Raw genomic sequence first — 27,493 nt, 5'->3', positions numbered from 1 at the left:
TATGGAGAAGTTAAAACATACATAAAAAGAGAACGCTACAGTGAACCCCTATGTAACCACCACCCTGCTTCAATAATTATCAATGTATGGCAAGTCTTATTTCATCTATACCTCCTACATACTTACTAGTTCCCCTATCACTTTAAAACAAGTTCTAGATCATATCATCTATAAGTATTTCAAAATATATCTCCTACATAAGAACTTCAAAAAAAGATAAAAGAATCATACCAACATAACTCCTGAACATTATAATAATTATTCAATATCAAATACCCAGTCGAAATTCAAATTTACTTGTTTGTATTTTTTAAATAATTTGTCTGAATCCAGTTACAAAATGTTTGCAAAGTGCAACTGATGAACATAACTCAAGTCTTTTAATCTATAGGTTCTCCAACCATCTCTTTCTATCCTTTTGAAATTTATGGTTGAAAAATATTGACTAAGCAAAAGTCTATATTTTCTAGTCATTATTTTAACTGCTAGGACAAAAGAAAATAAATTATCTCTTATTTATCCTAATTCTAAAAATTCTTAAGATAATTACTAGCTCAACATCCCAATTAAATACAAGAAGGGAAAGATGGAGGCTTTTTGCTTTATGTGAAATCAGTCAGCATTAGCAAGTCTCTTAAAGACAGACCAGGTTTCCATGAAACCCATAAATACCATTGTAAAGAATTTTAACAGCATTTTCTGCAAGTATTTTGTCTTATATCAGGGTCAAGTTTAAATTTTGGTGGACTGTTAGAATTCTTCCAAAAAGGCTGGGCAAGGTGGCTCATGCGTGTAATCCCAGCATTTTGGGAGGCCGAGGTGGGTGGATCACCTGAGGTCAGGAGTTTGAGACCAGCCTGACCAACATGGAGAAACCCCGTCTCTACTAAAAATAACAAAATTAGCCAGGCGTAGTGGCGAATGCCTGTAATCCCAGCTATTCGGGAGGCTGAGACAAGAGAACTGCTTGAACCCAGGAGGCAGAGGTTGCGTTGAGCCGAGATCGCGCCACTGCACTCCAGTCTGAGCAGTAAGAGCGAAACTCCGTCTCAAGAAAAAAAAAAAAAAAGAATTTTTCCAAAAATACGGTACAATCAAAAAGTGGTTTTCTAAGACCAGATTAGATTCACAATGCAATGGAAAGCAAAAGCCAGACTATGCAAAGTCAGACTGGGTAAATTATACTTACTTATTTAGAAGCATTTTAATGATTTCTGCAATCTTTGCTCAAAGGAATTCTGACAATTCAAGTGTCTTACAAGGTTCTATTTCCAGAGGATGAAACAGGCAATCACAATTCCGGTGCTTTAAAAAAAAAGCCTTTAAAAGGATTATCCAGCCTAGAGCAGTGGTATGCACCTGTAGTCCCACTATTTGAGAGGCTGAAGCAGGTGGATCACTTGAGCCTAGGAGTTTGAGTCCAGCCTGGACAACACAGTGAGACCCCCATCTCAAAAACAAAACAAGGCCGGGCGTGGTGGCTTACGCCTATAATGTCAGCACTTTGGGAGGCCAAGGCAGGCAGATCACTTGAGGTCAAGAGTTCGAGACCAGCCTGGCCATCATGGTGAAACCCCCATCTCTACTAAAAATAGCTGGGCATGGTGGCATATGCCTGTAATCCCAGCTGCTTGAGTGACTGAGGCATGACAATTGCTTGAACCCAGGTGGGGTCTTCAGTGAGCCAAGATTGTGCCACTGCACTCCAGTCTGGGCAACAGTGTGAGTCTCAGTCTCAAAAATAAAAAATGAAAAATAGCCAGGCATGGTGGTGTGCGCCTGTAGTCCCAGCTACTTGGGGGGCCGAGGTGGGAGGATCGTTTGAGCCTGGGAGGTGGAGGGTGCATGAGCTAGCTGTGTTCGTGCCACTACTGCACTCCAGCCTGGGTGACAAAGTGAGAACCCATCTTGAACAAAACAAAGAAAACCTAAGAAACAAATGAAACAAAACAATCCACCTCATTGACAATTAATTCCATGAGTTTTCTTCTGTACTTCAGACGTCATATGGTATCAAGCACATTATTTTTTGAGACAGAGTCTTGCTCTGTCACCAGGCTGGAGTGCAATGGCGCAATCTCAGCTCACTGCCACCTCTGCCTCCTGGGTTCAAGTGATTCCCCTGCCTCAGCCTCCCAAGTAGCTGGGACTACAGGCACATGCCACCACGCCCAGCTAATTTTTTTGTATTTTAGTAGAGACAGGGTTTTACCACGTTGGCCAGGATGGTCTCGATCTCCTGACCTTGCGATCTGCCCGCCTTGCACATTATCAAAAAAAAAAAAAAAAAAAAAAAATCAAAGAATTATGCAACTAACTTTCTCCCTCTAAGTTTGCTCTCTCTTGATTTTTTTCCTTCATGCATTCTTTCTTTTTTTTTTTTTTTTCCACAAGGAGTTTTGCTCTGTCACCCAGGCTGGAATGGTGTGACCTCAGCTCACTGCAACCTCTGCCTCCTAGGTTCAAGTGATTCTCCTGCTCAGCCTCCCAAGTAGCTAGGAATATATGCCCACCACTATGCCCAGCTAATTTTTGTAGTTTTTAATAGAGACAGGGTTTCAGTATTTGGCCATGCTGGTCTCAAACTTCTGACCTCAGGCGATCTGCCCGCCTCAGCCTCCCAAACTGCTAGGATTATAGGCGTGAGCCACCGCACCCAGCCTTCCTTCATTCTTTTAAGTTTACTTCCATACCCTTAAAGCCCAGAAATAGAGGGCTAAATACAATAGGAATTGAAAACCATAATTAGTTATACTGTAAGAAATTTATAACATTAAATTCACATCATTCACAGCTCAGAATTAAGCAACAGTTTATTTCACCTCATAATGTTTCTTTCCTATGCAAACATAAGATCAGTCAGAACTACAGGAATAATTTTAAAATACTGAGTAGTAAATTCTAAAGAACATCAAACAGAATAGTAAAAATATTCCAAAATTTTATTCCTGACACTTTTTCTTTTTTTTTTTTTTTGAGATGGAGTCTTGCTCTGTTGCCCAAGTTGGAGTGCAGTAGCGTGATCTCAGCTCACTGCAACCTCCACCTCTCAGGTTCCAGCGATTCTCCTGCCTCAGCCTCCCAAGTAGCTGGGACTACAGGTAAGTGCCATCACACTCAGCTAATTTTTTTGAATTTTTAATAGAGATGGGGTTTCACCATGTTGGTCAGGCTGGTCTTGAACTCCTGACCTCAAATGTTCTGCTCACCTCGGCCTCCCAAAGTCTGGGATTACAGGTATGAGCCACACACCCCAGCCTTGATACTTCCTTAAAAACAAAACACACACAAAAAACCAAACCCAGCTTTGAGATATAATCCACATACTGCCCATTTAAAATACACAATTCAGTGATTTTTTTTTGTATATTCCCAAGGTTGTGCAACCATCATCATCATTATTTAGTTCCAGAACATTTTCTTTTCTATTCTTTTTTTTTTGAGATGGAGTTTCGCTCTTGTTGCCCAGGCTGGAGTGCAGTGGTGCGATCTCAGCTCACTGTAACCTCCGCCTCCCAGGTTCAAGCAATTCTCCTGCTTCAGCCTCCCAAGTAGCTGGGATTACAGGCACATGCCACCATGCTCGGCTAGTTTTTCATATTTTTAGTAGAAACGGGGTTTCACTATGTTAGCCAGGCTGGTCTCGAACTCCTGACCTCAGGTGATCCGCCTGCCTCGGCTTCCCAAAGTGCTAGGATTACAGGCGTGAGCCACCGCACCCGGCCTAGATCCAGAACATTTTCATCGCCCTCAAAAGAAACCTCATTTCCCCTAGCAATTATTCCCCATTCTTTTCTCCTCCCAGCCCCTGGCAACCACAAATCTAATTTCTCTCTCTGTGGACTTGCCTATTTAAGACATTTCATATAGATGGAATCATATAATATGTGACCTTTTGTGTTTGGCTTCTTTCTTTTTTCTTTCTTTTTTTTGAGACAGAGTTTTCCTCTTGTTGCCCAGGCTGGAGTGCAGTGGTGCGATCTCAGCTCACAGCAACCTCCGCCTCCTGAGTTCAAACAATTCTCCTGCCTCAGCCTCCCTGATAGCTGGGATTGCAGGCATGTACCACCACACCTGGCTAATTTTGTATGTCTGGCTTCTTTCTCAGCATTATGTTTTCAAGGTTCATCTATGTTATAGAATGTATCAGTATTTCATTCCTTTTTATGGGCTAATAATATTCCATTGTGTACATATATTACATTTTGTTTATCCATTAATTTATGGACACATGTTGTTTTTACTTTTAGCTATGACAAATGATACTGCTATGAACATTAGTGCACAAATTTTTATGTGAACATACGTTTTCCATTCTCTTGGGTATACAGCTAGGAGGAGAACTGCTGGGTCATATGGTAACTCTATGTTTAACTTTTCGAGGGCCAGGTGAGGTGGCTCATGTCTGTAATCTCAGCACTTTGGTAGGCCAAGACAGGCAGATTACTTGAGGTCAGGAGTTTGAGACCAGCCTGGCCAACATGGTGACACACTGTCTCTGCTAAAAATACAAAAGTTAGCCGGGTGTGGTGGCAGGCACCTGTAGTCCCAGCTACTCGGGAGACTGAGGCACAAGAACCATTTGAACTTGGGAGGCAGAGGCTGCAGTGAGCTGAGATCGCGCCACTGTACTCCAGCCTGGGCAACAAAGCAGGCTGGAGTACAGACTCCGTCTCAAAAAAAAAAAAAAAAAAAAGTAATACATGCCACAAACACCTTCCAGTTTGTGGTTTGTCTTCTCCGTGTGTGTGTGTTTTTTTTAATCACATCTTTAATGTTCTATTTATCAGTTTTACCCTTTATGGTTAGCTCTGTTTTTGTATTTGGTTTAAGAAATCTTTCCCTCTTCTGAGACCACAAATTTTTTTTAAATTTTAAATTTCTAAACTTTTTAAAGTACACTAAGTGAAACAATACTGAATTGTTTAAAAATTATTCTCATTTGCTGGCGGGGAGCAGTGGCTCATGCCTGTAATCCCAGAACTTTGAGAAGCCGTGGTGGGTGGATCACTTGAGGTCAGGAAATTGAGACCAGCCTGGCCAACATGGTGAAACTCCGTCTCTACTAAAAATACAGAAATTAGCCAAGCATGGTGGCGCATGCCTGTAATCCCAGCTACTAGGGTGGGTGAGGCATAAGAATCGCTTGAACCAGGGAGACGGAGGTTGCAGTGAGCCAAGACTGCACCACTGCACTCCACCCTGGGTGACGGAGTGAGACTTTGTCTCAAAAAAACAAATGTTATTTCTCATTTGCTATGTTACTAATGTAGTAAGCAGATAATATATCAATACAATTAAACTGAAGGCTTAAAGGGAAACTGGGTTGTAAGAGGCAATATTTCTCATTCACTTTATTCTAAAGCCATATCCTTAAAGTTGGACTAGCATTTCAAGAGTTCCTAGGCTGGGCGTGGTGGCTCATGCCTGTAATCGCAGCACTTTCGGAGGCCAAGGTGGGCAAATCACCTGAGGTCAGGAGTTCAAGACCAGCCTGGTCAACACTGTGAAACCCCATCTCTACTAAAATCACAAAAAACTTAGCCAGGCATGGTGGTGCATGCCTGTAATCCCAGCTACTCAGGAGGCTGAGGCAAGAGAATTACTTGAACCCGGGAAGTGGAGGTTGCAGTGGGCCAAGATCACACCACTGCACTCCAGCCTGAGTGACAGAGGGAGACTCCATCTCAAAAAAAACAAAAAAGAAAAAACAAGAGTATCTGATGAAAAAACTTACAGAACTGTATGTATTTTTTATATAGATATATAAAGTGAAATAAATTAGACAATTGCAATTAATTTATGCTTATCTATGGGTGAATTTTTTTTGGAATACACAAGACTGTGGTTACTTACCAGTCTATACCCACTGTCTTCTTTTTTTCATGAACATGGGTTATGGCTTAACATTTTAATTTAAATATTAGAGGCTTTTGAAGTAAATAAAGTCAATTTATATTTTTTAGAAAAAATTAGTACACTGGCCATAGGCAGGCTCAAGAATCAAGGGTACATTCAAGGAGTCAAGGAGACTAGGTCATCTCAGCATGTCATAAGATGCTCAGCTGGCCTGGCATGGTGGCTCACTCATGCCTGTAATCCCAGCACTTTGGGAGGCCAAGGAGGGAGGATCGCTTGAGCTTGGGAGTTTGAGACCAGCCTGGGCAACATGGTGAAACCCTGACTCTACAAAAATTACAAAAGTTAGCCAGGCATGGTGGCATGTGCTTGTAGTCCCAGCTACTTGTGGGGCTGAGATGGGAGGATTGCTGAGCCACAGAGGTTGAGGCTGCAGTGAGCTGTGTTCATACCACTGCACTCCAGCCTGGGTGACAAAGCGAGATCCCGTCTCGGGGAAAAAAAAAAAAAAAAAAAAAAGATGCACAGCCATCTCAGTATGGGCCTTGGAACCCTGGGATCAAAGAAAAGGTTAGGTAAGCTGGTTGCTAACAGAACTTTAACAGTTTAAGAGACACATAGGACTAGTCCTGTGGTAGTGGGTTATCAGAACTTATAAACCTTAGTGTCACTAAAGTTGGTATACAACTCTCCCACTGCTAAATTTGACTGGCTTAAAAAAAAAAAAGAAATACACAGGAAAGCAATATAATACAGTGGAAATCCCGAAAGCTTTGAAGTCCAGAAAATTCAAATACAGTTTAGTCACTTAGCAACTATCATTACTTATAACTAAAGCAAATTATTTAGACTCTCTAGGCCTCAGTTTCCACATCTGTAAAATAATAGAAATCTTTACATAAATGGTTCCCCATCTTTACGTATACAAGGGACCCCATTTATAAGTTTTTTAGAAGTCTAAAGATTCCCCATAAAATCATCATAGTTTCAGTACCCAAATACTGAAAACCTTTGGAAATCATGGAGGTTTTAAAGTTTGATAATACCTAAAGTTGGCAACAATGCGGGGAAAGAGCTACTGGTGGGCACTTATTTAGAGCAACCTAGTAGGACAACTTGACAATGTCTATCAAATTATAAACACCTGATCCAGAAAATCTCACCTCTAAGACTTTATATTGCAAATATGTTTTACACAGTGGGCAAAGACACATGCCTGAAAACATTCACCACAGCATCATTTGTAATCACAAAGGATGGGGACCCTAATAAATGTTCAACAATAGGGGAATGCATATATAAATGGTTACATTCCCAAATTAAAAACCATACTCTCTTCTAACAGCAATATAAACTGACACAACATTTCTAGATGGCCAATCCAGGAACAATACTGATCACAATTCTTAAAAACTGTGATGACATTTGAGCCAACAATTTGTTTCAGAAATATATTTGCAGAACTAATTAACAATGCGAGAAAAGGTACAGAGATAGGAATGTTCACTGAAGCTCTTTAAAATAGCAATATACCCTCTTACAACCCATTGTTAATAAGTTAATCAAATAATGGGAAATACAGTCAGTCATCAAAAATGTTATAGATGACTATTTATTAAAATAAGATATTCACTATTAAGGGGAAAAGGCAGGCAGAGTAATGTACAACTTGTATAATCTTTTTTTGTAAAAAGAAAATCACCACATATAACATATAGATGTATATTAAAATAAATATACGTACAGAATAAAAGTAACCATCAGTTATCTTCAGGTGGTGGGATTATGGTTAAACATTTTTTCTTCCTTTTGATTTTTTTTTTTTACTTTATAGTTTTTCTACAATGCATATATTATTTTTGTAGTACTAAAGCTGTTTTAGTTTTAAAGGAAATAAAATAATTAAAAAATAAAGTCCCTTGCAGCAATGCAATGACTCTATGAAAGTGCCTACTTCAGTTACGAATCTTGAAACATAACTGGTCAACAACTCATCTTAGTAGTGTAGAAACAGACATCAGAAATTAAATAGAAACCAATACTATATAGCCTTTCTATTAAAAAAATAAAATAAAATACACTAAAAACACTAGTCTTTCACCATTTCTTTCATGTAGACAACAACTCTATCCTATCTTCCATACTCAGGAACCAATAAACAAATGAATCTGCCAGAGAAAATACAGAACTGCCCTGGGAAAATTCTTACCAAACTAATGGAATTTTTCTCATTAAAGAAACAAAAACAACCAACCAAACAAACAAAAAAAGCTTGACAGTTAGGAATTCTGGGTTGACATTTTCTCTCCGAGAAATTACCAGTAGCAAGAATCTACTGCTCCCTCACTTGAAACACCAGTATCGAGTCAGCACTAACTTAGAAGGAACAGCACCATCTACAGAAATCACTTCCATATCAGAGAATCATTACTAAATTCATTTTCCAACTAGTAGAACTACATCGGTACCTAACTAAACAGGTATGGCTATCCCTGAGACCTTTTTTATTCTTTCACCCCTCTAGCCCAGGATTATTATTTCCCAATATCCCACTTACCATTGTTGTTGGCAATTAGTGTGACAAGAGTCTTCTTTGTACTGTCGCTGTTCTGTGCCCCGCTGCTACTAACGGTGGTGGATGTAGAGAGGTGCCCAGCAACAGAAGCATGGGCAGCGATGGGCACTGGAGCCGAGACTGGCTGCTGGCTCACAGAAACTGTGGGGAAGGGGAGGCATAGTCACTTGGAGACAGGGACAGATGACACTAAAGGATACTGCTCTAATCTTCCCTTTCCATCTTGTTGTGGGTCTCTATAGCCAAAAAGTTTCCTGTTTCATAAATCCAACTGTTCATGTGATTTCTCCTCCTACTCAACCCTTAGTCCACCATTTAAACACAATCCCTTCTTCTTTGTCTCACATCTCCTGGTTAATTAAGTTACATCACTGAGCCCACTGAACTGGGATTTTAATCTTTGCTTACATGGCACTAGCAAACCTCTAGGACTCAAAGGTTTATTATTACCACTAGTGGTATTCATAATCATGCATATTAAGCCATCCAAAAGACCCTGAACTGTGCCCTATTTCAGCCTAAACCAATGCCATCTTCAGGTCTCAAGACAGGAAAGATAAAAATAAAGAGCAACTGGTACAATTTAGGGGAGCAAAAGAACTACCACCCATTTTCTGAATTCAGGGCAATCTAGAATTTGACCCAGCAGTATCACCTTTATGAAAGAAAAGCTAACAAGCCTAAATTTGTAAACTGTCAATGAAGGCAGACACAAGGCAATTTCTACTCCACTCACAAAGGAAACCAAGTTCAAGTAAAACAAAATAAAACAAAAAAACAAGACTATGGGAACCTATTTTTGACTGGGTACATAAATGAGCACTGACACACACACACACCCCACCACTTTGAATTCTTGTTCATACATCTTTTAGTAAGAAGACTGCTAGATATTTGATAAACACTGGTTAATCCAACCTTCCAATGTTTTCGATGAATTAAATATATAGTTTCTAGCTATATGGATGAGGAAACTGAGGTTTTCACAGACTAGAGCATGGGAAAAAAGGTAGCACCAGTGAGTGCCACAATGAGGTCTCCCTGGATTCTTAAAGTCCTTTTCCATCTCACACTTTGTTAACCAAAATACCATTCAATTTAATTTATTTAAACCATCTAAGATCAGAAGAGCTTTTGTTACCTGTGGTAGTTTTATCCACTGAATTATAATCTTCAACTACAGAGTCCTCAATGACATCACTGATTTTCTGCCATGGCTCCAACTCCTCCTCCTCACATTCCATGAACAGGTCGGTGTCCGCCATGCTACAAGAAAAACATTCAGATAAGATATGGGCCTAAAAATAGGAGATATTGCTTTATACCAAATATGAAATCAGAACTTTGACTCCATTGGTAACCTACCTCCTTGGGCTCCTTTATCATATCCTCTAGCCTTCCTCCATTTCCAAAGGTTCAGAATTACAACTTTTATTATTGAATATTAGAATCCATTCCACAGCAAATTATTTAATAATTAGGGTTACAGGCCGGGCATTGTGGCTCCCGCCTGTAATCCCAACATTTTGGGAAGCCGAGGGAGGTGGATCACCTGAGGTTGGGAGTTAGAGAACCAGACTGGCCAACATGGCAAAACTCTGTCTCTACTCAAAATACAAAAATTAGCCAGGCATGGCAGTGCGCCCCTGTAATTCCAGCTACTTGGGAGGCTGAGGCACGAGAATCATTTGAATCCAGGAGGCGGAGGTTGCAGGGAGTCGAGATCACAGCACTGCACTCCAGCCTGGGGGACGGAGTGAGACTCTGTCTCAAAAAAAAAAAAAAAAAAAAATTAGGATTATAAAAGTTTAGGCCAGGCACAGTGGCTTATGCTTGTAATCCCGGCATTTTGGTAGGCTGAAGTGGGTGGATCACGAGGTCAGGAGTTCAAGACCAGCCTGGCCAAGATGGTGAAACCCCATCTCTACTAAAAACACAACAATTAGCCGGGCACGCTGGCAGGTGCCTGTAATCCCAGCTACTTGGGAGGCTGAGGCAGGGAGAACTGCTTGAACCCCAGGCAGCAGAGGTTGCAGTGAGCCAAGATGGCACTACTGCACTCCAGCCTGGGCAATAGAGACTCCATCTCATAAACAACAACAACAACAAAAAGTTTAATGTGTAATACCCAGGGCCAGGGTTAGGATGAGGACAGTGAGGCGAGTCAAGCAAGCGCAGGATCGCATTCAGTCTTTATTTAAAATAGATATTCTGTTCATTACGGATTGTTCTGCATTAATATTGATCTTTCAAAATGATGCATTAAAATGCATTTATTATGATTACTGAACCTCTCTGTACTCCTTTAAATTTTGCATCTAAGATGAGAACCTCACTTGTCACACTCTAGTCCCAGTCCTACTACTACCTTGTACGTCTAGTCTAGGAAATCCTGGAGGCCATTCCACTATGATTTTGGAGTCAACCCTTAATTTGAAAACACTGCCTAAATTACATGTCCCTTTAAAAAATTAAAGTCTGAGCCGGGTGCAGTGGCTCACGCTGTAATCCCAGCACTTTGGGAGGCCAAGGTGGGTGGATCACCTGAGGTCGGATCACCTGAGATCGGGAGTTCGAGATCAGCCTGACCAACATGGAGAAACCCCATCTCTACTAAAAATACAAAATTAGCCGGGCGTGGTGGTGCATGCCTGTAATCCCAGCTACTCGGGAGGCTGAGGCTGGAGAATCACTTGCACATGGGAAGTGGAGGTTGCAATGAGCCACAATTCATGCCACTGCACTCCAGCCTGGGCAACAACAGCAAAACTCCACCTCAAAAAAAAATAAAATAAAATAAAAATAAATAAATAAAGTCTGTATCTCTGCATTGCAAACAAAGAGTTATTGCTATTCTGCCCTCCAATAACAGTTTACTAAGGGTCAGTTTCTTTGTGTTGGAACGGGAGTACTATTACTGCTCAATGTTCAAACAAAGCCTTTACTGCAAAGGCTCTAAGTGTCCTTAGTGTCTTAGTAATTCTGCTGCTATATCCATAAGCGAAAACCAAAACCAAACAACCAACCTAACCATTCTGTTTATTGAGTATTTAGTTAGGGCCATACAACCTGACAGTAGCAGTTTGCAAGATGCCCAACAGATGGCATTGTTTCCCTTGAAAATTGAAAATAATCTTGCAGTGCCCCAGTGAGTCAGCTATAGCCAGGGGCAGTCTAGGTTTTAATGGGTAAAGTGCTTAACTGGATTCTAACTGGTCTTTAATCTTCTATTTTAATTATTTCTGTCTTTCTAAACCAAAGCCACAAAGGGGGTGAGGAAAGAAAAAGAGCTAAGGGATCAACTTACTTAAATTCTCTTATTTTCAGGCTTAATTATATGAAGACAATACTAAGCCAGAAACTGAATTAAAAAGAAATCAAATCCGTATCACAGGTATTCTTTGAGACAAAGACAACACATGCCTTTGTTTTCCAGTCTAATTCCACTACAAAATATGATATTTTCAAAAACTTTTTCCTTAAATACTTGATTTTATTCCATTGTTCTTTGCTGTATAACTTTGAGAGCTTAGAGTCAACAGATAATTAATGTGCAAATATCCAACACCCAGCAGAATGAATATAAACTGCGGATAATAACCTCTGCCGATGGTTTTCAAGGACCTACTTTTGTCCTGACCACTTACAAGCAAACTCTCCATACATATGAAAACTTTGCTTTGGAATATGAAGAGCTATCAGAATACAAATTTTGGTTTTCAATGTCATGCCTGTGGTTATTTTAATAGCATATCCAAAAGGGTGTTCTTTTATCTTAAGTATTTATAATACCTTAAGAGTTTCAGTTCTTTATTTTATAAAGCAATGAATTTTAATAAGAATATTGAAATTTCTTCCATTTGACCTTTTGAGAGAAATGGAAAGAACTCCAGCTTGGGTAGCATAGCAAGACTCCATCTCTACAAAATTTTTTTAAAAATTAGCCAGGTGTGCGGCACACACCAGTGGTCCCAGCTACTAGGGAGGATGAGGTAGGAGGATCGAGGATCACTTGAGCCCAGGAGTTCGAGGTTACAGTGAGCTCGAGGTTACAGTAACTGCAGTGGTGCCACTGCACTCCAGCCTGAGCTGGAGAGCTGGAGAGCAATACCCCATCCCTACAAAATAAAATAAAAACCAAATGGAAATAACCGAAAAGGGTAGATCTGAAAAGACGGCAAAGAAAGATGTTTATGTCCTAACTACTTTTTAATCAAGTGAGAAAAATATCTCTTCTCCTTAGGTATGAGTACTGCCAAGATATCCAATGTAAATTAAAAGACTCAAAATGAAAAGAAAATCCAACTTGGCCAGACACAGTGGCTCACATCTGTAATCTCAACACTTTGGGATGCCGACGGATCATCTGAGGTCAGGAGTTCCAGACCAGCCTGGCCAACATGGTGAAACCCCACCTCTACTAAAAATACAAAAATTAGCCGGACGTGCTGGCACATGCCTGTAATCCTAGTTACTCAGGAAGCTGAGGCAGGAGAATCGCTTGAACCCAGGAGGCAGAGGTTGCAGTGAGCCAAGATCACGCCACTGCACTCCAGCCTGGGCAGCAGAAGCCAGACTCTGTCTCAAAAAAAAAAAAAAAGAAAAAAAAATGAAAGAAAAAAAAGAAAATCCAACTTATGGGGAAATATTTTTCATTTTTTTTTTTTTTTAACAACATAGAAGATGGAGTTAGCTAATAAGGCTTGTCAACTCAGAAAATATTAGGTCTGCTGATTGAACATATTTCACAGACCTATACACAAAGCATCTCTGAAAGACACTGAAGCCAAATTTTTCAAAACTGTCCTTGATTCTGACCTACACTCTGCTATCTCAGGATGTGATCAATTCCTTTCACTTTCAGCATCTATAACTCAGGGTCAAAAATATGATACAACAGATATCAACCTAATGTAAATACTCAGCAAACCAAAAATAGAAAATACAAATTTAGATCCTTCTTGTAGTTTTCTAGTTATCAAAAGGAAATCTTATACTAACATAATAAAATGCAGTATTTAATATTTCTACCAAGATTCTCAAGAAACACCACCATTCTCTGTGGTCTTTCAAGTGATCCATGGCATACAGTCTCCCTTCAACTTTTTTTTTTTTTTAGCCCCGATCATGGCAAGGACACCCTTTCAACTATTTTTGAACAAAGAAAACAGGAATTACTAAATATGTAGTGTTAACATGTATATCCAGATTCTGAAAATGTGCCCTCCTCAAAAAAAAAAAAAAACATCTTCCCAAACTATCGTTCCACACATTTAACCTCCTTCCATACCAAATCTTCCTCATGAGGGGAAAAAAAAAAAAAACAACGAATTTTATTCCCTCTTCCCTAATTTCTTGCTATGAAGGACTGGATACTTATCACACTAAAAAAATTATGTTGAAATGTAATCCTTAAGGGGCATTTTAATTTCTCATTATTTATTTCAAAACTGCCAAATAAAAATGTGAATTTCAGATATTAAAAGCCAGCCCATAGTGAATACAGTGCTACATCAAGAGGAAAACGGCCGGGCGCGGTGGCTCACGCCTGTAATCCCAACACTTTGGGAGGCTGGGGTTGGGGGGATCACCTGAGGTTGAGAGTTCGAGACTAGCCTGGCCAACACAGTGAAACCCCATCTCTACTAAAAATACAAAAATTAGCCAGGTGTGGTGGCACATGCCTGTAATCCCAGCTACTCAGGAGACTGAGGCAGGAGAATCGCTTGAACCCGAGAGGTGGAGGTTGCAGTGAGCTGAGATCATGCCACTGCACTCTAGCCTGGGCGACAGAGCAAGACTCCGTCTCAAAAAAAAAAAAAAGGAAAACTTGGATGGGCAGTAAATTTGGGAATCATACTGCAACCAAGTGAAGAGGCAAATTTTCATACTACAACTACGAGTCTCTGAATCAAAATTGTAGTGGTTCTTTTTCTGCTAATTTTAATGAGATACAAATTTTAACTGAATAAAAAAGTTAAGACATGTATTCGTCACTCAGTTTCAAAAATTATCAACTCAAAATGGATTCCTTCATTTATGCCCCCACTTCTCTGTATTATATTGAAACAAATCTCTAAAACATCATATTCATAAATATTTTTGTATGTAGCTCTAAAAGACAAGGACTTTAAAGACTATAGTTTAAAAAAATTGCATGGCTGGGTGCGGTGGCTCAAGCCTGTAATCCTAGCACTTTGGGAGGCTAAGGCGGGCGGATCACATGAGGTGAGGAGTTTGAGACCAGCCTGGCCAACATGGTGAAACCCTGTCTCTACTAAAAATACAAAAATTAGCCAGGTGTGTAATTCCAGCTACTCAGGAGGCTGAGACTGGAGAATTGCTTGAACCCAGGAGGCGGAGGTTGCAGTGAACCAAGATTGCGCCACTGCACTCCAGCTTGGACAAGAGTAAGACTCCATCTTAAAAACAAAAAAATTGTATTGCCATTACATGCCTAAAAATTTGATAATCCCTTAATATCAAATATCTAGTCACCATCCCAATTTCTTTTTTCTCTCTTTTTTTTTTTTTTGGTAAGATGTGGTGTCATCCAGGCTGCAGTACAGTGGCACAATCTCAGCTCACTGCAACCTCGACCTCCCAGGCTCAAGCAATCCTCCCACCTCAACCTCTTGAGTAACTCTTCGGACAAAGAGCTAACTAACTCTTGGGATAACCAAGAGCCACCATGTCTGGCTAATTTTTTGTATTTTTTTTTTTTATAGAGAGGGGGTCTTACCACGTTTCCCAGGCTGGTCTCAAACTCCTGGACTCAAGCAACACACCTGCCTCGGATTCCCAAAGTGCTGGGATTACAGGTATGAGCCACTGTGCCCAGCTTTTGATGTGTTTTGATCCATGCAGTTATCTTTACAGATACTCAATGTGCCCTATTTTGGCCAGTGGGAACGTCTTCAGTTGGCTGCTGAGTCCTTCTGACACAACCCTAGTATCGTTTCATAAAATCTTTGCTGATAGTCAAGATGTTTCAGCTCATCTCATACATTTCCTGCCCCAGACCTAGAACCAACCATTTCTTCAAGGAATGATACTGGTGGGGAATGAGTTTCCAAGACCACAATAAAAGGCTAGGGTCCTTCTCGCTCATTTTAAATAAAAAATTACCTCCCTATGAATCCCCAAGTATTAGTTATCTTCAACTTTGCTCTTACGTCATCTGACAGAAAAATTCCACATCCACAAATATATTTCTTAGAAACCTAAAAAAAAATCTTTCTCCTGAAATTTTTACTTGAAATGTTTGTCATATATTTATTAAACCACCCATTACTTCCCCTCTTATCCTATCCTGACTGTATGTATTCCCCTAACAAAATACCTAAATCATTAAGAGAATTTATATGTAGTTAAGAAATTTTGGCCGGGTGTGGTGGCTCACATCTGTAATCCTAGCACTTCGGGAGGCTGAGGCGAGAGGATCACCTGAGTTCAGGAGTTCGAGACCAGCTTGTGCAACATAGAGAAACCTCATCTCTATTAAAATTTTTTTAAAATTATTTTAAAAAGATACATTTTAAGAAAAATATAATCAAACAATCAAAGGCTAACAAAGAGGACACATTTCGTTTAATCAAGCCTTTTAGCAAGTAACTTTTCCAGACTATCTTTTCTTTGCCTGTAATCCCACCACTTCAGGAGGCTGAGGTGGGAGAACTGCTTGAGCCCTAATTGTTTGAGCCCAGAGGTTCGAGACCAGCCCGGGCAACTTGGTGAAATCTCATCTCTATAAAAAATAGAAAAATTAGCAGGGTGTTGGTGGCATGCACATCTGTAGTCCCAGCTACTCAACAGGCTGAGGTGGGAGAATCTCTTTAAGTCCAGGAGGTGGAGGCTGAAGTGAGCTGTGATCGAGCCACTGCACTCCAACCTGGGCAAGACCCTGTTGGAGTGCAAGACCCTGTTCTCAAAAACAAACAAACATGCAAACAAAACTATCTTTCCTTGAACACAAGATATAGACAGATCATGTCAAACATTTCAAACAAAATTCTCAACTATTCCTAAGCTAGTAAGGATCTTTTTCAAGCAAATGCATGAGGGGGTAGTGGCAGAGGTGGAAAACAGAGATTTAGATACAGCAGAAAGCCTACACCTTTACTTTCAAAACAAGAGCTCATTTCTAAGCTTCAATTAAATTCCCAATAGTGCTAAAATATTTCATCATATTCCAGTGTTCTCCAACATATATCAGGCACCGCCCAAGCTATACACTACATCTGCAGAAGGGATTCATTCGACACCTGTACCTAGCTTACATAAAGGGAACCCTAGTTCATAAAAGACATAAATAAATAATTAAGGAATCTTCATAACTGACAGTGAATTTTATCAGAGGTCAAGTTTGCCCCCCAGAGGGCATTTGGCAATGTCTAGAGACATTTTTGGTAGTCACAACCAGGGTGGGGGTGAGGAGAGGTGTTACTGACCTATCTAGTGGGTAGTGGCCAGGAGTGCTACAAAACATCCTACAATGCATAGGATAGCCTGGAGATTATCTGACCCTAAATGTCAATAGTGCCAAGACTGAAAATCACTGATCAAACTGAATACATGTTCTGAAAACGAGGGCAATTTTTAAAAAATCATCCCACATTCTATACATAAAGAACTATCATTTCTTTTTAAAAATATTTGTCCTCTCAGGCCAGGCACAGTGGCTCACGCCTGTAATCCCAACACTTTGGGAGGCCGAGGCGGGCAGATCATGAGGTCAGGAGATCAAGACCATCCTGGCTAACACGGTGAAACCCCGTCTCTATTAAAAATACAAAAAATTGGCCAGGCGTGGTGGCGGGCGCCTGTAATCCCAGCTACTCGGGAGGCTGAGGCAGGAGAATGGCATGAACCTGGGAGATGCAGCTTGCAGACTGCACCACTGCACTCCAGCCTGGGAGACACTGCGAGACTCCGTCTCAAAAACTCTGCAACAGAGCAGAACAAGGTTCTTATGAATTATTCAAATGGTTATATCTTATACGTTAAAAAAAATTTTATAAAACCCATATATACCTAGTCTGTTTCATCCTATAATCACCTACCTGTGAAACTTGATTTTTTTTTTTTTTTTTTGAGACGGAGTCTTGCTCTGTCGCCCAGGCTGGAGTGCAGAGGCACGATCTCGGCTCACTGCAACCTCCACCTACCGGGTACAAGTAATTCTCCTGTTTCAGTCTCCCAAGTAGCTGGGACTACGGGTGCCCGCCACCACGGCCGGCTAGTTTTTGTATTTTTAGTAGAGATGGGTTTTCACCATATTGGCCAGGCTGGTCTTGAACTCCTGACTTCAGGTGATCCACCCTCCTTGGCCTCCCCAAAGTGCTGGGATTACAAGTATGAGCCACAGCACCCAGCCAGGAACTTGATTTTATCTTCATATTCATCTGACAACTTTTAGGTCACAGGGTCTTTGTCGCTTGGGCTGTAGTACAGTGGCGCGATCTCAACTCACTGCAGCCTGGACCTCCTGGGCTCAAGCAATCCTCCTGTCTCAGCCTCCCAAGTAGCTGGGACTACAGGCATGTGCTACCACGCCTGGTTAATTTTTGTATTTTCTATAGAGTTTTGCCATATTGCCCAGGCTGGTCTTGAACTTCTGGACTCAAGTGATCTGCTTGCCTTGGTCTCCCAAAGTGCTGGGTTTTACAGGCATGAGCAGTCATGCCCAGCCTCCCCAGTTCTAAATTTTTTCTAGTTGTGGCCCCTTTACAATTCCTCTACAGGTTACTTTTGCTACATATAAACTCTTCTAGCTTCTTCAACTTCCAAATCATTTTTGCAGAGAGCAGTGCCTCAAAGTGACAAAATGGAAACCTATTTCTATGTTCTTCCTCAAAAATCTTATTTATGGTTGAACTTAAAAGTTACAGTAGCTCTGTATCTCAAAAGCCAAAGGTTAGGATCTTAATATGTTTAAATAGAAAAACATTAGCCAGGCCTGGTGCAGTGGCTCATGCCTGTAATCCCAGCACTTTGGGAGGCCGAGGTGGGTGGATCACTTGAGGTCAGGAGTTTAAAACCAGCCTGGCCATGACCGTGACCAGAGACGTGGTGAAACCCCGTCTCTACTGAAAAAAAAAATACAAAAATTAGCCAGGTGTGGTGGCACACGCCTGTAATCTCAGCTACTCGCGAGGCTGAGGCAGGAGACTGTCTCAAAGGGGAAAAAAAAAAGAAAAACATTAACCAATAAACTATTGACTAATAATTCACATTAGTTAGCAGCTGTTTTGTCTATGGCATTTTTTTGCAAACAAATAAACAAGAAAAACCAAAAACAATATATGAAGTATTACTGACAATAATATTTAACCTGAATCAAATCAATTATTTATTTATTTTAATTTAACTTTTTTTTTTTTTTTAATTTTTTGAGATGGAGTTTCACTCTTGTAGCCCAGGCTGGAGCCTAATGGCGCAATCTCAGCTCACTGCAACCTTCACCTCCTGGGTTCAAGCGATTCTCTTGCTTCAGCCTCTCAAGGAACTGTAATTACAGGCGTGCGTTACCATGCCTGGTTAATTTTGTACTTTTAGTAGAGATCGGGTTTCATCATGTTGGTCAGGCTGGTCTTGAACTCCTGACCTCAGGTGATCCACCTGCCTCAGTCTCCCAAAGTGCTGGGATTACAGATGTGAGGCACCGCGCCCGGCCCAAATCCATTATTTAAATATAACTTTGCGTTTACAAGAAATACAGCAATAAAAGAACAAATTAAGTATCACCACAAAGAAATAATGAGATAAATCCAGAAGGTGGGACACTCTAGAAGGAAATAATCAAATGCAGAATATGGAACATTCTATAAAACTAATATAGTCTCTTTAAAAATGTCAATGTTCGGCTGGATGCGGTGGCTCATGCCTGTAATCACAGCACTTCAGGAGGCCAAGGCAGGTGGATCACCTGAGATCAGGAGTTCGAGACCAGCCTGACCAATATGATGAAACCCAGTCTCTACTAAAAATACAAAAATTAGCCGGGCGTGGTGGTGGGCACCTGTAATCCCAGCTACTCGGGAGGCTGAGACAGGAGAATCGTTTGAACCCGGGAGGTGGAGGTTGCAGTGAGCCGACATGGTGCAATTGCACTCCAGCCTGGGCAACAAGAGTGAAACTCCGTCTCAAAAAAAAAAAAAAAAAAAAAAGTAAAGTCAGTGATGGCCGGGCGTGGTGGCAGGCCGAAGTGGTAGGATTACTTAAGGCCAGGAGTTCAAGACCAATCTGGGAAACAGAACTGATCCCTCTAAAAAATTTTTAAAAAGAAAGTATAATCATATTATATTCATGTAGGAGAATGTATTTATTCCTAGGAAATGCACAAAATATTTAATAGAAATATCTTTAGAGTGACTTTCAAGGGGTTAAGCAAATACATAGATATTTGGCTTTTTTTTTGAGACAGGGTGTCATTCTATCCCCCAGGCTGGAATGCAGTGGCACAATCATGGCTTATTGCAGCCTCAACCTCCTGGGCTCAGGTGATCCTCCTGCCTCAGTCTCCCAAGTAGTTGTCACTACAGGTGGGCTATTTTGATATTTTCTTATAGATACTAGTATGCCAACTTTCAAAAAATATTTGGCATGTGCCAAAACATTAAAAATTATCCTGTCACCAGGTGCAGTGGCTTACGCCTGTAATCCCAGCACTTTGGGAGGCCGATGCAGGTGGATCACAAGGACAGGAGTCCGAGACCAGCCTGGCCAACACAGTGAAACCTCGTCTCTACTAAAAATACAAAAATTAGCCGTGCGTGGTGGCTGGTGCCTATAGTCCCAGCTACTCGGGAGGCTGAGGCAGGATAATCGCTTGAATCCGGGAGGCAGAGGTTGCAGTGAGCCGATGGCGCCACTGCACTCTAGTCTAGGAAACAGGGCGAGACTGTCTTAAAAAAAAAACATCATTCTGTCTAGGTGGTGGATAGTTAAAGTGTTCCTTGCAGAATTCTTTCACCCTTTTCTTTTTTCTTTTTTTTTTTTGTGACGGAGTCTCCCTCAGTTGCCCAGGCTGGAGTGATCTTGGCTCACTGCAACCTCCGCCTCCCAGGTTCGAGCGATTTTCCTGCCTCAGCCTCCAGAGTAGCTGGGATTACAGGCATGCGCCACAATGCCCGGCTAATTTTTGTATTTTTAGTAGAGACGGGTTTCACCATGTTGGTCAGGCTGGTCTTGAACTCCTGACCTCGTGATCCGCCCACCTTGGCCCCCCAAAGTGCTTTGGTTACAGGTGCGAGCCGCTGCGCCCAGCCTCTTTCCCCCTTTTCACATGCGTGAAATTTTAATAAAAACTGAGGTGGGGTAGAAGGGAATGGAACTACCTACTCATATCTTAGCTGTGATATTCTGTACTGCTACATTCTGCCGTATCTCTTTGGTATTTGCTAAATAACTGGTAGCCTTGTTGGCTGAATTTCTTGATTTATTCCCAGGACCAATTTTCATGTACCTTGTATATACATTTCTCTTTTTTTATTTTTATGCATCCATTTTCACTTAATATACATTTCTTAAGACATAGCAAAATAGTTAAATAAGAAATAACAAATTAAGGTGGATTATGTAGGCTACCAAGGAGGTACATTACTTTCTTCCATTAATCCATTATTTGACATCTTGGTAACCTAGGTGGTTTCTCTATTTTGTAGTAATTGTAACATTATTTTTTTGTGCACTCAATAGGTTTTACTTAACACTGCAGGCTCACACAGAACTATTAGCAATACTCAGTTTCTTGTCTCATCCTTCAATCCATAATATGGGAGTACCAGATAGATACCCTCCTGGAGGGAAGGGGATTATTTCTTAAATCCTGGCGAATATGGTAGTCTACTTTATACTAAGGCCCTATATGATCAGCTGGTCAATAAAAGTCTATATAATTGTAAAGGCAAGATAACAACAGACCTTTTAAAACAATGTACTATTTAAAAGCAGCAAAAAGAATCCCGCAGATACACCTATATACTTTTAAGGTATTTAATGGGCAGCAAATGTTGCCTATCTTCATCTCAAAGAAAATGAGAAAAAGATCTGTTTTCTACAACTATCCTGACATACTTGGTTCTTGAGGCTCTGAATTCCTTTGTCTTGTTCTTTCATAGCTGTAAAGTCCACAAATGAAGAATGAAGAATTCAGAAATGAAGAATTTGGTATCTAACGTTTTCAATTTACTGCCAGTACATACCTGCCCAAAAATCAACATAAAAAGAACATTTGGAACAGGAAAAATATTTTATAGAAAACAAACATTTTAAGAATACCACTTTCTTGTTTCAGGGTGAAAAATAAACAATGATAATCCTCAACATAACTGGTAATTATGTTTTCAAGTTACCTCAATTTTTGGCTCTAAAAAGGACTAATACCAGAAAACCTATAGGGCTGAATACTTAATCTGTGTATAAAACTATAGTTAAACATGTAATAAGCTTTTATTTATCCAATCTTTTGCACAGCCCATTTTGTCCCTCACAACATCTAACTGTTGTTGTACCTCACGTGTAAGAATCATAAGAGTTTTAAGTAGTCTTAATAACCTAAAATTTCCAAACTCAAAATACTTTCTTCTTGTCTGGTAGCCAATCCTGTATCAAGAAACACCCAAATATTTAGTTCTGTGCTCTTTACTAAAACAAGTAAAGTAAGCAACAAGTTCTCTTTTTTAAAGGGGTTCAATATTCAGGAGTCCCTTTCCCAAGAAAAATATCTATACTATGATGGAAAGCTTTTCTTCGATGACAGTTGTGTGTTGCCTAAATTCCATTTCTATGCTTTCAATTTCTTTTAACTCTGCTAAAACCTAGCAATAGGTTAGTGTCTCTCTTCTGCTCTCCTCCCCTTGGTTACATATAAAAATATGTTTTTCAGTTGGGCGTGGTGGCTCACACCTGTAATCCCAGCACTTTGGGAGGCCAAGGCGGGTGGATCAAGAGGTCAGGAGTTTGAGACCAGCCTGACCAACATGGTGAAACCCCATCTCTAGAAAAATACAAAAATTACCCAGGTGTGGTGGCGCGTGCCTGTAATCCCAGCTACTGAGGAAGCTGAAGGGGGAGAATCGCTTGAACCCGGGAGGCAGAGGGTGCAGTGAGCCGAGATTGCGCCATTACACTCCAGCCTGGGCAATACAGCGAGACTCCACTTCAAAAAAAAAAAGACAAGTTTTTGTGGATATGGCTTAATACCACAAACAAGAATACCAAAGAATCTATCAAAATGTTACCATATTGATATTATGACAAAGGCATTAACCAGCTCTAGGATTTGTAATCAACCAGCTCTAAAGTTTGTATTTTATAGATAAGGTCAAAACAGTGGTTTAGAGCAACTTCCTCAAGGTTACAGTTAGTAAATATCCCAGTTAGGATTCAAAGCAAGCTTTTGCTTTAGAATTCTTCCCCAGGTCACTGCCTCTTCCATCAATTTCAACTATTTATAAATTCTCCCAAAGTTCCTCAAGGGAGTTAGATATGAATGACGTAAAGAGCAGAAACATAGGACTGACCGAATGATTCTCATTTTTTTGACTCTTAAAATTATTGAAGACGCCAAAGATCTTTTGTTTATGTGAATTTTATCTTTCCACATTTACCACATTCAAAATTTTAAAATTTAATATTTATCAATGTATTTTAGGACTAGCCCATTACAAGTTAACATAAATAACATTTCAACAAAAAATACTTTCCCTCCAAAAAGTGAGAAAAGTAACGCTGTTTTGCATTTTGCAAATCTCTTTTATGTCTAAGTTGATAAAAGATGGTTGGATTCTCACAGTTACTTCTGCATTCAGTCTGTTGCTATATGTCGTTTCGGTTAAGTATATAATGAAAATCTAGTGGGAAAAGGGAGAAGTATTTTAATAACCTTTTCAGATAACTGTGTTTGGTAAATACTAAAACTCAACAAATGGTAGTTTCTTTTTTTTTTTTTTTTTTTTTAATAAATAGAGACAGGGTCTCACTATGTTGACCAGGCTCAACTCCAACTCCTGAGCTCACACGATCCTTCCGCCTTGGCCTCCCAAAGTGCTGGGATTACAGGAGTGAGCCACCACGCTAGGCCAAATAGTAGTTTCTTAAAGGATAGTAACATTTTGGAATCTGAAACCACATCAATTCACTTTTTTACTGTTCAAATCCATTGCTTTATCTGGTATTTTCAAAAGATCTTTTACCTTTGCTTGATTTTGCAACATCATGCATTGGTCATTTGCAAAATATAGATTTACTAAGTTATGCCCATCTTCCAAATAACATATTTCATTATACAACATTTTTAAATATTGCAGTCCTTAACCACTGATATCATAAGGAAAGTCTTTTAAGTACTAGGAAGCTGTCAAACTCCAGCTGTCAACTTTTTAAAAATTCTAATTTTCACCCAAATTTTATCACTGGTAATAAATACTGTCAATTGTTTTCCTAAAAGTGACAAGCTCACTTCATTTTCAAGAAATCCGCCAAATACTAAGTGTGAAAAACCATAGTCTACCAGTCGTTCTTTCAAGTAAAAATGCTACTCCATGAAATAAGCCACTCACAATCCAATCTCACAAACGCTTTTCCCTCATGACAACAATCACACCTCCGTAGGCAGCACAAATGCTTTATCCATGTTTATTTCATCACAAATTCTTAAAAATTAAAAAGACATGTAGTCAAAAGCTAAGACTTAATAATAATAGGACGGGCACGGTGGCTCATGCCTGTAATCCCAGCACTTTGGGAGGCCGAGGCAGGTGGATCGCCTGAGGTCAGGAGTTCGAGACCAGCCTGGCCAACATGGCGAAACACCGTCTCTACTAAAAATACAACCAGGGAGGAAGAGATTGCAGTGAGCCGAGATAGTGCCACTGCACTCCACCCTGGGCGACAGAGCAAAACTCCGTCTCAAAAAAATAAAAACAGAATAATAAATTTTACTGCTTCAAGGGCATTCTCAAGTAAGTAGTTTGGTGCCACCGACTTGCTTTGTGCTAAGGTACCGCCAGTAGTTTTACCCAGCCTTGCTTTTGAACCATCAGTGTATCAGTGAAAACAACAAATAGCATCTTACTATTATTTTGAAAATAGTTATGACCTTGAGGCTCCCCTGAAAGGGTAAGAGGAGATCCCCATGGGTCACCTGTCCACACTTTGAGAACTGCTTTCCTACATTATGCCACTAGTTCAAGATGGGAGTGGAAACTCTAAATCACGTTCGTCCCAAGAGTCCCTTCCGTTACCTCCTTTAGTTTGAGATACACCACCAACACAGCTATGGAAAAGGGAAGGAAATCAAGGGCACAAGGTGTCACTTGTTTCAACATCTTGAACACTTTTATGTTAGACCAGTAATTTTCAATGTAGTGGTTACATTAATCAGTCTCAGCCGCAGGACTGCTCATTTGAAAATGCAAAGATGACAACCCCCCCTCTGCTCCATTCATTTGGGGGATGAGGCCCCCCAAATTGTACGTTTAACCACCTTCAAGTTACTTTTTATGCACCCCGAAGTTGAGAACGATTGTGCTAACAGTTCGAATTCACAGTTCAAGCTCTCAGACCCTGAACAATGGTGTCTCAAAATAAATCGTTTGCCAAAGAGCAGCCCTCCCTGCCCCCTCTGTTTCCCTTTCCTCTAGTTGGGTAAATGCCTACAGAAGTAAAACCCTGGCCAGGAGCGCGGTGGCTCACGCCTGTAATCCCAGCACTTTGGGAGGCCAAGGCAGGCGGATCACCTGAGGTCAGCCGTTCAAGACCAGCCTGGCCAACATGGTGAAACCTCGTCCCTACTAAAAATACAAAAATTAGCCGGGCGTGGTGGCACATGCCTGTAATCCCAGCTATTAGGAAGGCTGAGGCAGGAGAATCACTGGAACCCGGCCGGCGGAGGTTGCAGTGAGCAGAGACCGTGCCACTGCACACCAGCCTGGGCGACAAGAGTGAAACTTCGTCTCAAAAAAAAAAAAAAAGTAAAACCCCATTTCTGTGGAGTTTTGAGCTACGGTAAGAGGTGTCTACGGGCTTGGAGGACGGGCTACGCCGTCTCCAACTGCATCTTAGTTTCCATTTCGAAAATGAGACTGGCCACTAAATGACTCTGAGGATTCATCAGCACTACCTTTTTCTGAACTAAGAATGTCTAAGACAAGTGCTACTAGCAGTTTGGGAGAATCCCCCATCTGGAGAGGAAGGAAATAAGAACAACACGCAGAAAGACGGAAAGCAAGTAGATCAATGACAGTACTCCTTTGCAAAAGGTGCCAAGAATCTAAAGAAAATAGTCCCCGGGATAAACATGGCGCCCACCGCGGCAGGACATAATCACCAGAAAATAGATTCCCCGCCCCATTCCATTTTATAAATCACGGCGCCATCCCAAAAGAAATTTGGGGACCGAGGAAGGAGATTTCGTAAACTAGCTGCAGTGCACTGAGGCTTAGGATGTACTATTAGACCAAGCAGAAATTACATAACATAAGGGATCGGCTCAGCAATCACTTATTTTCCTCCTCCCGCTCAAAGCGAGCGCCCCACTCCTCGGAGCGGGGACGGGGCGGGGAGCGCCGCGCACCCCCACCCCCAGGGGCCGCTCCGCCGCCACCGCCGCCGCCGCCCGCCCCCTCCGCCGCACGGCCTCGCCCCCTCGCCGGCCCCTCCCGCCGCGCCCAGCCGTCTCGCCGCCGCCCGCGCCCCCGCCCCTTCCCCAGCGGGCCACCGCCCGCGCCCGCGCCGCCCACTCCTCCGAGACGCCTCGCGCCGAGCGTGCGTGTGGACGTCGGGCTGTGTGCGGGGCCGTGGGGCGCGAGTGCGCGCGCGCGCGCCGCGGCGGGCGCCGGGGGGCGGGGGCGGCCGGCCAGCCGGTAGGCAGGGGCCTCCGCCACCGGCCCTTCGCGCGGCTCTCGCGGCCCGGGGCGCACGCACACACACTCGCGCTCGCGCGCCCTACCCCGCGGCCGCCCCTGCCGCGGGCCGCGCCGCCACTCGCGGTGGGCGGGGGCGCGCACCGCCGGCCCCCCGCCCCCACCCCTGCGCGTACCGGCCCCATCCCCCTCTCATTGTCTCGCCTCTGAACGGCTCGCCGAGCGAAAAGATAACGGAACCCCCGGGAGCAGGGGGTGGGGAGAGAGAAGGCTCGCTCGCTCACTCACCTCCCGTGGTCGTCGCCGCCGGTAGTCTGACCCAAGGAAGGCGCCGTCGCCTTAAAGGGACCTTACACCCGGCGCCAGAAGGGGGTGGGAGCAGGGGAGGGGACGGGGGCTTGGGGGGAGGCGAAGAAGAGGTAACCGTTGAAAGCTCGTCTCCCCAAGGGTGAAAGGAAGCCTCCCTCGGGTTCGAGTGATTTGGGGTGGATTTTTTTTCCCGAGGGGGGCGGGGGGGGCCCCGAGGGAGGGGGGTGGGGGGGCCAAGGAATGCGGCTCCGTGTACGGGAGCTGGCGCGGGGGAGAGAGACGCCGACTCCCCCCACCGACCCTCTCGCCCCGCGGAGGGATACGGCTCGTCACTTCCGCCCTCCCCTTTTTCACGGCCTCCCAATTGGTCGGAGCGCGCTTCGCGTCATGGGCTCATCCAAACTCCTACCCGGGCTTCTTTTCTAGTCAAGTTTGGCTGGGCCTGCAAATAAATAAATAAAGGAAAACATTTTTTATAATGAAAAAAGAATAATTAGCTTCAGAAGCTATATCTAAATTTTGGTGAAAAAATGAGACTCCCAAAGAAAATATTCCCCAATTTACTTGCCTAGAGTTTCCAAGGAAGTGTTGGGAGGCTCCCCCACTTTCCACTCAAGGCTTAGACCCAGTCAAGAGGGAGACTTCATGACACAGGCCAGGTGGTGAGGCCCAGTGGCACCAACAACTGTCATTGGAACAAAGAACAAAATGGCACTCACTCTTTCTCAAGAGACACTCGGCCAAGTAGCCTTGTGGCTGTGGCCTTGTTTAAGTGAAGAACTTTTAAAAGCCATTTTGATCCTCAAGCCCTTCTGGATCCTGGAAGGAAGTGGCACACGATTGTTAAAGCGATTATTGTGATGGAAACTGCTTTGCTCCCATT

General features: G+C 42.0%; 1 protein-coding gene across 10 annotated transcripts in view; it reads right to left on the bottom strand.

Annotated features, from left to right (window-relative positions):
- The window catches only part of POGZ (pogo transposable element derived with ZNF domain), a 56,522-nt gene extending 29,676 nt beyond the window's left edge, over positions 1–26,846 (bottom strand). For 2 of the 10 annotated variants that reach the window (XM_024236571.2, XM_024236579.2), the window contains exons 1-2: positions 26,478–26,512; positions 9,576–9,700 (exon numbers count right to left, since the gene is read on the bottom strand). In XM_024236571.2, the coding sequence (XP_024092339.1) occupies positions 9,576–9,700; positions 26,478–26,497 (145 nt within the window). In that variant the 5' untranslated portion in view covers positions 26,498–26,512. Of the gene's footprint in view, positions 1–8,416; positions 8,576–9,575; positions 9,701–9,799; positions 10,199–21,511; positions 23,399–23,418; positions 26,026–26,477 lie in introns of those variants that run through there. The other 8 variants (XM_063727628.1, XM_054528173.2, XM_054528180.2 and 5 more) reach the window with 8 other exon arrangements.
- Positions 26,847–27,493: the final 647 nt, after the last annotated feature.

This window comes from Pongo abelii, chromosome 1 (assembly GCF_028885655.2).
Source record: "Pongo abelii isolate AG06213 chromosome 1, NHGRI_mPonAbe1-v2.0_pri, whole genome shotgun sequence".
NCBI lineage: Eukaryota > Metazoa > Chordata > Mammalia > Primates > Hominidae > Pongo > Pongo abelii.
This window is presented reverse-complemented; position numbering and strand designations above follow the sequence as displayed.